Source organism: Marmota monax, unplaced genomic scaffold (assembly GCF_021218885.2).
Source record: "Marmota monax isolate L192 unplaced genomic scaffold, Marmota_monax_Labrador192_F-V1.1 WCK01_AAM20220418_F8-fsc00021, whole genome shotgun sequence".
In the NCBI taxonomy this organism is placed as follows: Eukaryota; Metazoa; Chordata; class Mammalia; order Rodentia; family Sciuridae; genus Marmota; species Marmota monax.
Window position 1 is genome coordinate 7,350,911 of NW_026695228.1, and position 11,887 is coordinate 7,362,797.

The window sequence follows — 11,887 nt, forward strand, 5'->3', positions numbered from 1 at the left end:
GTAAAAAAGAAATCTTCTAAAAAAAAAAAAAGAAGACTCACTGGACCTCCTCCACAGAATCTGAATTTAAATCTCAGTCCTCCTAGTCCATGAGGCTACCAAGAATGCTACTCAAGCCAGGTGCAATGGCACATGCCTGTAATCCCGGTGACTTGGCCATTGGATTTGATACCCAACACCATTAAAAAAAAAAATGTAAACCTCCATCCATCCCATGTTCCTATACATATGCAAATGATTAAGACTATATACCAGGGCTGGGGATATAGCTCAGTTGGTAGAGTACCTGCCTTGAATGCACAAGGCCCTGGGTTCAATCCCCAGCACCACCAAAAAAAAAAAAAAAAAAAAAAGACTATATACAATCATGTACTAGTTTTGTCACTTGAAGAGAAAATTCAAAATAACGAAAATAACAAAGTCAGGGATTAAAAAAAAATACAACCTGTGACTTAACTCCAGAATTTATATGAGAATTCAAAACAAGAACATCCTGAAAGCCACTTCCCATAGCACTTTGCCTATCCTAGTGCCTCCAGAGAACTTTTTTTTTTCCGGGTGATATTAGGGATAAAACCCAGGGGTACTTTACCATTGAACTACCTCCCCATTACTTTTTCTACTTTATTTATTATCTAAAGTATTAAATTTATCCAATTTATTTCCACTATGTTGCCGAGGTTGACCTCAAATTTATAATCCTCCTGCCTCAGCCTCTTGCGTCTCTGGGATGACAGGAGTACACCACCACATCTGGCTAGAGAACAATTATTGAGCCCCCCTGTAAGACTTGATCAGACCCCTGGGGTGAGTGCAAAGGAGGGTTTTCCCCAGCTGTCCAACTTACCCAAGGGTGCCATCTGCCAGCCAACCTGTGGTGCACACCGCCAAGGTGCAATCCTGGACCACTCTCCGCAGCTCTTCCGCAGACACCAGGTGAGCACCCCTGGTCTTACAGGAAAGCCGAGCTGTCTCCAGGTCCAGGCCCTGAGAACCATTCTGAGACTCTAGCACAAAGAGCTTCCCTGTGTGGGTATAAGCACAAACATGGGGAATCTAAGATCCATGGAAATTTAATCTCAGCAAACTCACTGGCAGACGCTGGTCACAACTGTAGCTTCCCAACTGACTGAGACCCAAATGCAGCTACCTCCATTGTACACGGTCTCTGGGACCAGGTGATAGCAATTACACTATTTTTTTTTTAGTGTTTACTGATGGTATTTATTTATTCTTCAGCTGGTTCATATTATTTGCCTTATTTTACTTGTATTGGTATATATTAATTATACAGCATAGTGGGTTTAATTATGACATATCCATATATGCATGTAATTTGATGTTTCATTCCCCAACACCTCCCCTTTCTTTCATCCCTCACTCTGATTCTCTTTCTCTACACAAATCATCTCCCTTCTGCAATCATGATGTTCTTTCCACCCCCTCTAGCTTCAACATATGAAAGAAAACATGCAACAGTTGTTTTTCTGAGTTTGGTGGATTTATTTTAACATGATGTTCTCTAGTTCCATCCATTTTCCCTTAGATGACATAATTTCATTCTGCTTTATGGCTGAATAATACTCCATTGTGTGTGTGTGTGTGTGTGTGTGTGTGTGTTATTTTCTTTATCCATTCATCTGTTGATGGACACCTAATCCAATTCCATCACTTGGCTATTGTGAATTGTGCCACCATAAATAGGTATGCATGTATCTCTGAAGTAGGCTGACTTTGATTTTTTTTTAATAAACACTGAGTAGTGATATAGCAGGATCATAAGATAATTCTATTTTTACTTTTAGTTTTGAGACAAAGTCTCACTAATTTGCCCACGTTGTCCTTGAACTTGATTCCTATTCCCTCAGGCACTCAAGTAACTTGGATTACAGGTGTGGCCACCATGCTTGGGTCTATTTTTATTTTTTAATTTTTTTGAGGAAACTTATAGGATGTTTTTGTTCATTTTTGTCTTTTTTGTTTTTTTTTTTTCAGGGTCTTGCTATGTTGCCCAGGCAGGTCTCTAACACAAGGCTCTCCAATGAACCAATATGCCTGGCTTGCTCTTGTATTCTTAAGCAAACAAACAAGCAAAAACCCAGCCACTCTGGCCTGTTATATAGATAAACCTTTCAACTCTTTCTTTTAAAAGATGTTTTATAAACACCGTGGGGCAAGGCTCAGCTACTTGGGTTTCCTTGAGGTAGGTCACTCAGTGTCCCAGGCACGAATTCAGGACTCAGCTCTGTCTTCTTCTGCCTCCCCCATCATAGGTGACCCACTGCACAACAGGTTGCTTCACTTCCCTCTGTCCCTTGCCTGAGGACATTACCAGGCCCTTCCCACAACAAATTCACTTGCACACACTAAGCTTCTCTCCTACTGGACAAGACAGCGGGGACCATGTCCGCTACATGATGGCTTCCTGCAGCACATCAACATGTGGGTATGCAGCAGACCTCTAAGAGTGTGTGACTGACATGGGAATGAGAACATGAATTCAGGCAGAGGCAGAAGCCCAGGCTGAAGCAAAAGAGAACTTTAGGCAGGAAAATCATGGCATGGAAGGGAGCACTGTGGTCCCCAGGAGCCTCCTGGAGGGATAAAGCAATACTTTGGGTGGCCCCATCAGGTTTAAAGGCTGGGAAGAAAAAAACAGAACGAAACACCTATGTTTTTTTTTTGGGGGGGGGGGCATTGAACTCAGGGGCACTCGACCACTGAGCCACATCCCCAGCCCTATTTTGTATTTTATTTAGAGACAGGGTCTCACTGAGTTGATTGAGCACCTCACTTTTGCTGAGGCTGGCATTGAACTTGTGATCTTCCTGCCTCAGCCTCCCGAGTAGCTGAGATTACAGGTGTTTAACTGCACACCAAACTACAGAATATACATCTGTTTTAGGCAATGCAGAACATTTGTAAAATTGATCAAATTATTAAAAATCTAAAAGAAATCTCAGGTATGGTTTGGCAGCTCATGCCTGTAATCCCAGCTACTTGGGAGGTTGAGGCAGGAGGATCCCAAGTTTAAGGCTAGCTCCTGCAACTTAGCAAGACCCCTGTCTGAAAAGTAAAATGGGCTGGGGATGTAACTCAGTGGTGGATCACCCCTGGATTCAGTCCCCAGTATTTAAAAAAAAAATCAAACAAACAAAACAAAACATGAAAGACCAAAATCATACAAAGAATGCTTTTAGATCACAGCAAAAACAAGCCAAAATCATTTCTTTTATTTATAAAACACCTATATAATGTTTACTATGGGCCTAGTATTGTATAAATGCTTTATGAATGTTCATTATATTAATCCTTATAATAACTCTATGATATAGGTGTTATTATTAGCCCCATTTTATAGTTAAGGCTTAGTCTTAATTCTTGCCCTAGATCACATAGCTGGTATACAAAATCAGGCAATTTGGCTCTCTATCAGTGATCTTAATCACTGCATTATATTGCCTCTCAATGACAAAGTAATAACTAGGAAAATTCCCTTGTATTTGGAAATTTCAAAATATACTTCCAAACGAGCCATGTGCTCAAAGAAGCAACCACAATTAAAATCAAACATTTTTAACTTACAGGACAAAATCTTGTGGAGTAACTAGATTTAAGGGAAATTTATAGCCTCAAGGTTCATATTACAAAAAAAGTATAGTTGAAATATTAATGATCTAAGATTCTATCTGTAAAACATTCTGAAAAAGAACACAAAAATCAAAGTTTCTAAAGAAATGGAAAGAAGGAAATAATAAATATAGAGTCAAATCAATGAAATGGAAAGGAACACAGAAAATACACCAAAGCCAAAAGACGGTTTAAAAATTTTTGATAAATCCCTAGTAAAAGATATAAGACAGAAAGAGAAAATACAAATCACCAATATCAAGAATGAAAGAGAACATCACTACAGATCCCAAGGACATCGAAATGCTAATTACAGACTGTTGTGTTATATATGCCAGCACATTTGACAACTTAGATGAAATGGGAAATTTTCTTAAAAAAGAACAACAGAAAATGGACATGAATGAATTTTAAAATCTTAATATTCCTTTATCTACTAATGAAATTAAATTCATTATCTAAAATCATTCCACAAGAAAAACTCCAAACACAAATGATATCACTAACAAATCAGGCAAACAAATAAGACAAAACAAAAAAAGTCTCACTTTACAGAAACTCTTTCAGAGAACAGAAGAGGAAACAACTTTCCAATTCCTTTAGGAACCATCATAACCCTAATACCAACACCTGACAAGAAATAAAAATTACAGCCCAATACATTTGGTGATAGATTCAATAATCCTAAACCTGTTGTCCTTGCTCCAGGGTCACTCCTAAGCCTTCTCTTCTCACTGTGAAAATTTTGCTTAGGGTTCCATCCATATGTGATTTTAAAGACCATCCTTACAGAGATGGCACATTTTAGTTGTTTTTTTGTGTGTTTGTTTGTTTTTGGTATTGGGGATTGAACCCAAAGAGACTCAACCACTGAGCCACATCCCCAGCCCTTTTTTATATTTCATATAGAGACAGGGTCTTGCTGAGTTGCTTAGGGCCTCGCTAAGTTGCTGAGGCTGGCTTTGAACTTGTGATTCTCCTGCCTAGGCCTCCGGAGCCACAGGGATTACAAGCGTGCGCTCCTGAGCCCAGCAGAGATGGCACATTCTTCTCTTGAGTCCAGATCTTTTCCATTTGCTTCTTCCAGCCCCATCTTTTGCCTTGAAATATCTGATATGGTCTTTCTACATCCAAGAATGCCCCAGTCACATCCACCCTCCCTACATCACTGTTCTGGTGATTTTGTCAAATTGTGGATCTAATCAGATCTAATCTACTACTTGAAACCATTCAATAGCTTCCTTTCCTATGAGGCTCCAAATTATCTTGACCCTACCAATTTTTCTAGCACCATCTTGAACCACTTCTCCATGGACCCTCAGCTCCAACCATTATCTCCCATGCCCCATTTCCCCTACCAACTTACAGGTTCTTTCAACACCATTCTCCTCCCGGAACATTCTTTGCCTTCTTTTGCCTAGTTCATTCTTACTCATCTTTCAGGTTCTCCTGCATCAAGTCAAAATCTCCCATATTATGCTCTCAGAGTGCTTTCTGTACTTTACTATTATCAATGACTAAAATTGCAATTTCATATTTCATTCATAGAATTATTTGCTTAATGATTCCCTCCCCCACTGGATTTTTAAAATAAAATTTTTATAGGTACATGATAATTATACTTAAGAGTGGGATTTGTTGTTATATATTCCTACATGCAAACAATATAATTTGGTTGATTTCATTTCCCAGATCCTCCTTTATCCTTTCTCCTCCTGGTTCCCTTCTTCTGCTGGTCTACCTTAGATTTCTGTGAAATCCTCCCACTTTTTTTTTTTTCATTTTCCCAGCTGGATTTTTAAGCTCCCTAATAGAAAGCACTTATTTCTCTTCATCATTCTATATAGTGCCTAGTAGATAGTAGATGCTCAATAAATATCTGTTTAATGAATCTTTCCCTATAATCATTACCCAAACATTTAATTTGTATTTAACTAGCATGAAGATTTTTTCCCCCCATTTTGAAAGTATTCAAAAGTCCAGTAGCAGGTCTCCTTTATGTGTGAGATGTTTGTCTCATTAGTCAAATGTAAAATAAATATTTTTCATTTGCCTTTTTCTTTTAGAAATAATTTCTCTCCACATTGAGCTCATCCAATATCTGTAACGCATCACAGTTTAGCTGAGCATTTCTTCTTCCTCCTCCCAGCATGTAGCACACAAATAACTAACTGTGGGAAGTGGTACTAGCTAAACATACATTGAGTAAAGAATCTTTTCATAATGTAGCTTATAATTCTTCAATGGCTCTATTATAAAAGGTGGAGCTCAGCAAACAGAATTTCTTAAAAGCAAGTGGACTTCTAGTTCTTCATTGGAAAAGTGGAGAGGATTAAAAAAGGAGAAAGGAGAAAGGAAACATTTTCAGCAAGTCACAAGGAGACTTGTCCTCGAGTGTTGTTCTCTCTTTCCCTTTGTTCAAGGACATTTTTGCCTTCAATTTTCTATGACCCACATCAAGCCAGATAGGTACAAAATATTGATCAGTATCCATGTCATAGTCCACTTAAGAAGTCACAATGGGGCAAAACTCTAAAACCTCATAGATATTTCTTTAAAAGGAACTAAAATTGGTACAAAAGTATACATTGTTCAAAAGTTAATACTAGCTACAATTCATTTGACATGATTCCTTAAAATCAACTTTTTTTTTAATAACTCTACATCAGGCCAAAAATTCTAAAGAATTACCAATGGACTGGCTGTTAATAACTACTGTTTCATTTGGGGCTGATAGAAATGTTCTAGAATTAGATGCCCAAGCATGGGTTGCATAATATGACGATTATACTAAAATCCACTGAGTTGTACATTATAAAATGGTAAATTTCATGTGACTTACATCTCAATTTAAAAAATTAACAGTGATCGTTAACAGTTGTAAAATCGTTCACAGCTAACTCTGAGGACAGGAAGGAAACAAGATATTCATCCTTAATTAGAAAGAGCACTTCCGCCCTATGCATACAACAAAGAGCATAAAAATTCTAAGATAATATCTGCAGTATTTTATGATTTTTCCCTTGGCTTTCCCTTTTCCTTAATCACCACGCTTCTTTTTGTCAATGTTGTCTAGTTTCGTCCATTATGATGCATTTAAGAATAATATTTCAGCAGAGAGTGGTAGTTCACGCTTGTAATCCCAGGGCTCCAGAGGCTGAGACAGGAGGATCACGAGTTCAAAGCCAGCCTTGGCAAAAGCGAGGCGCTAAGCAACTCAGTGAGACCCAGTCTCTAAATAAAATACAAAATAAGACTGGGGATGTGGCTCAGTGGTCGAGTGACACTGAGTTCAATCCCCAGTACTCCCCTCCAAAAAAAGAAAAAAAAAAAGAATAATATTTTAAAATACACAAAGCATCCTGCATTAGCTGAGGGGTTTCCTCCTTTATCAATCTGAGTCATCCTATGCCTGACTTATTAGAAACCCTCATGGAGGTGAAGATTTCTTAAAAGCAAGTGGACTTCTAGTTCTTCATTGGAAAAGTGGAGAGGATTAAAAAAGGAGAAAGGAGAAGTTTCTTTTTAAGTTTGCTTCCTTTTAGATCCTCCTGCGTTAAGTTCAGGGGCTTTTGTGCCAAAATCAAAATATGGTTGAGCGCCGGGGTTGTGGCTCAGTGGGCAGAGCACTTGCCTAGCATTCATGAGGCACTGAGTTCTATCCTCAGCATCACATAAAGATACACAAATAAAATAAATGCATTGTGTCCATCTACAACTTTAAAAAAAAAAAAAAAACACGGTTGAATTAGCTTTTCAAAAAGGAATTGATACTGGGCCCCCGAACGTGCTGACTTAAGGCAGGTATTAAAAGCTGAATTCAGGTTCAAAAACCAAAGCGGGTCAATTCTCAAAAGAATCTCCTATATTTCATGTCTCATCCCCCACCCTGCATTTTGGGCTCCAGCCCCATTGGTTTTTTTGTTGTTTGTTTAATCATCTGTCCCATTTTCCCTGCCACTCAGAGTCTTTGCAGAAGCGACAGCTATTCCCTCTACCCAAGGCACTCTCTTTTCTTCGCCTACACATTCCCACTCATCTTTTAGATCGTCCTGGTCCAAGTCAGTGCATCCGAGGGTGTTATCTAACTAACGGTCCTGTCGTCCAACACATTTAACAGTCCTTGAGAAATTGAAAGATGGTGGAAACGTAATCCCAGCCAAGGTGGTTCTAGGGCACCCAAGACGTGATTTCATTCTAAAAAGCTTTAAACCTGGACCTTGGAAAAGCTAGCGGCGGGACTGCAGGACCAACTCACAGGCTCTTCCCAGTGCGCGCCCTCAGCGAAGGGAGGGAGAGTCCAAGCACCTAGGCTGGTGCTGGGCGCTCTAGCGCGCAGAGACTCGATGGACCGGGAGAGGGGTGCTGGGTCACAGGACCGCCGCTCGCCTCCTTCCCCCCGGGCTTGATGCTTGCCCTGCCCTTCCAAAGTAGCAGCTCCGGCGAGCTTCGCCTTCCCCGCCGGACCCCATGCTCCACCCCAGGCCCTGTCGCCCCTGGAACACTCACCATCCGCCCGCACAGAAAGGCGCGGCACACCCAGCAGGAGCAGCGATGCCGCCCAGAGGGCAGACAGGCGGCTGTGCGCGGGGACACGCGAGCCGGGTCCCTCTGCAGTCATGGTCCTGTTGCCCGCTGGCCGGCGGGCTCCGCTGAGGGCTCCAGTTGCAATCGGGGTTGCCGGGGCCACTGCCCAGCGCACGCCACTTAACGCTGCGGTCTTTGCTTTGCTAGCAAGTCGCTAGCTTCGCGCCCGGAGCGCCGAGAGGAGGAGTGAGGAGAGCTGGTGGAGGTTTGGGACGCTGGAGCCTCAGAAGGAGCGCTGGGGCTACCGAACTCCCGGGGGTCTTCTCCGTGGCGCCGCGGAGGCGGCTGTAACCCGGCTCCGCCTCCGCTCTGGGCACCTGGAAGCCTCGGTGCCAAAAGGGGCTGCGCCCGACCGCGCGCTCTGAGGGCGACGGCGGGCGGAGGGTGAGGGCGCCGGGAGGCGGGGAGAGCAGAGTCGGTAGCTAGAAACCCGCTTCCGTCTGAGGTACTTGGACCTGAGGGTGACAGGCCGAACCCCACCGGAAGGACCATTAAAAACTGGGTGCTTAAATCTGCCCTCCACCTCTTGACTTTCCAAGAGGAAAGTCTTGACTTGACGTCCTCTTACGGAACAGGAACATTTTTCTTTTTTCTTCTTCTTTGAAAAAAGAATCCAACTTGCTAACCTCGATCTAAGCAGGGAGACGCACGAAAATGACAAGATTCCTTCCTCCCTACCCCCCGTCAGAAAAGGACATCTGCAGGGATGCCTTCTTTTTGACTTTTCCTAGTATATCCTAGTATATCTCAAAGAACATCAAAGACACTGGTGGGGTTGCCACCACTACCACCCGCCTCCCAAATCAGGGCTCCTTGACCTTGAGAGGGCCTGAGATTCGGATGCTTTACAGAAGGTCTGGGAATTTACGCTTTAAGGAAATGTCCCAATGAATTCTGAATTGACTCCTTAACCTGAATTGACTCCTTACAGTTCAACCTGTCCTGTCTCCCCAGCATCAACAGCTCTATTTAGTGGAAGAAGACTTGCTTTTCTCATAGAGCAATAAAGATCAGTATCTTAGAACTGACACATGGATGGCACTCTACAGTTTACAAACCCCTACATATTTATGTACGTGTCAACAAGTATCACCTGAATGCCCACAACATGCCTACCCTTATACTAGACCCTGATAAGACCATAATTGGTCCTTAAAAATGCCCCCCCCATAACACTTAAATAAGACAGATACTAAAGAGAAAAGGAATGTTTGGTGATAAAATGAACAAATAATTGTCTCCAGTTAGTGAACCAGGATGTAGAAATTGAAAGAATTCACTTTTCACAGTAAGAACTGAGATATGAAACCCACATCTCATTTACTACAGATGTCATTTTTCAGGTCATGTAATTTTGGAAGTGCACCGAAAAAGATCTTCTTTCTGCATTCCTTCCTATCAATTACAAGGCTCCTATTAGTGATTAATCCCTTCATGTAATTAAGTTTTGCTTTTGAAACACATATACTCTAGAATGTTGAATCCTTGCCAATCATTCACATGTAAGTGCAAATGAATTTACTTAGTTACTTTCCTTCTAACAGTTAGCTGGTAATGTAGGAGTGAGAGTTCACATGTCTGGGCCAGAGGACATATTTTAAACCTTCAGTTAATGCTGAGAATGGAGGAGAGACCAAGAGGCATCTGCAGGACTTCCCCCTGATCCACACTGGAGCTGTACCTAGTGGTGTTTTTGGAACAATCATTTTGATACTACTACCTAATCCAAATGGCATTTAAAACATTATCTTTATTCATATTTGTCTTGATAAGTTCTAATTTGGGGAGATGGCATGCTCTAAAGGTGTATTTGGTACAACTGCTTGAGAACAGTATTTGACTGTTTCCTATAAAGTTAATAGTGCACTTATTTTAAATCCCAGAAATTCCTCTCACAGGTATATCTCCAAAAGAAATGAAAACAAACAGATTTTTTTACAGAAATGTTCAGAGCATCTTTATCTATAATAATCAGAAGCTGGGAGCTACTCAGATGCCATCAACAGATGAATAAAGAAAACAAACTCATGTTCACATCATGGGAGACAATTCAACAACATGAAGAACAAACTATTGAATGTGTTACTTGGCAATGTGGATTAATCTCAAAAATATTGAGAGAAAAAGGTCTATGCAAAAGGGTTCCTACTATATGATCCCATTTACATGAAGATCAAGAAGGGTAAAACTTGCCAGGTGTGGTGGTGCACTCCTGTACTCCCAGCAGCTTGGGAGGCTGAGGCAGGAAGATCACGAGTTCAAAGCCAGACTCAGCAAAAGCAAGGCACTATGCAACTCAGTGAGACCCTGTCTCTAAATAAAATACAAAATAGGGCTGGGGGTGTGGTTCAGTGGTCACGTGCCCCTGAGTTCAATCCCCAGAAGGCCCCCTCCCCATCAAAAAAAAAAAAGGGTAAAAATTAAGCCAGGAGTGGTGGTGCATGCTTGTTATCCCAGTGACTTGGGAGGCTGAGGCAGGAGGATCATAAGTTCAAAGTCAGCCCCAGCAACTTAGGGAGACCTGTCTCAAAATAAGAAATAAGAAGAGCTGAAGATATGGCTCAGTGGTTCAGTGCCCTTGGGTTCAACCTCTGGTACAAAAAAAAAAAAAAAAAAAAGGCGTGTGTGTTAATCTGTGATGAGAAAAATTGCCACAGTGGTTGCTTTTTAAAATTTTGTATTTGCTATTTTTAGTTATACATGACAGTAGAATGTGTTTTGACATATTATACATACATGGAATATGACTTTCATTTCTTGTGGTTGTATATGATCATATACTCATATATAAAATAGGAAAGTTATATCCAATTCATTCAACTGTCTTTCCTATTCCCATCCTCCCTCCCTTCCTTTCCTTCCCTTTGTCTAATCTAAAGAACTTCTATTTTCCCTACCCCATTATAGCGTCACAAAGTCTTATCCTCTATCACCTGGGAATGATGTCAACTCAATCAAATTTCCACCTGGAACAACACTGTAAAATTAACCAACTCAGTATTTGCCTTCACATAAATATTTTTTTTTATGGAAAGAGAAAAGGGAAGAAAAAACAATAGTTTGTCATACACACACACACACACACACACACACACATATATTTCTCCTTCTATTCTGTGAGTATCTTGGCCTACATGGGTTTGTATGTTTGCTTTTTAACTGATGAGAGAAACCCAAACTTTTATTCCTACCAATGCCCTGTCTTTATTAGTTTGCCATGGCTTCTCACTGGATGTGGGAGTCCCCTCAGATCTAGATATAATCACCCATGCTCCATTATGGAGAATTAACCCAGCTCCCCTTTGGTCGTCAGGATCAATCATCCCAATCAGCAGAATAATCTTGTCTACCTGTTGGTTTTTAAATATGAGGATACATGTGGGCTGGGGTTGTAGCTCAGCTAGAGAGCACTTGCCTAGCATGTGTGAGGCACTGGGTTCAATTCTCAGCACTGCATGTGAATAAAATAAAGGTCCATCAACCACTACAAAAATATAAAATAAATAAATATGAGGATACAAGATCACCTGAGAGCAGTATCCGCTTCCTATGTTTGGGAACATGCCTGTGTGTATGCCAATGGAAATATTTCCACGTCTCCCAACTCATCAGTCTAAGGGTTGCAGGGATGTCATGTAAAACTTTGATAGGTGGATTATTATATGTAATA

At 41.0% G+C, this 11,887-nt stretch overlaps 1 protein-coding gene across 1 annotated transcript in view; it reads right to left on the bottom strand.

Moving 5' to 3' along the window:
* Nucleotides 1-8,589, bottom strand: part of Susd5 (sushi domain containing 5) — a 50,636-nt gene extending 42,047 nt beyond the window's left edge. Inside the window, exons 1-2 of the mRNA XM_046437674.2 lie at nt 8,140-8,589; nt 848-1,025 (exon numbers count right to left, since the gene is read on the bottom strand). Coding sequence (XP_046293630.1) covers nt 848-1,025; nt 8,140-8,251 — 290 coding nt within the window. The 5' untranslated portion in view covers nt 8,252-8,589. The remainder of the gene's footprint in view (nt 1-847; nt 1,026-8,139) is intronic.
* Between the last annotated feature and the right edge of the window lie 3,298 nt (nt 8,590-11,887).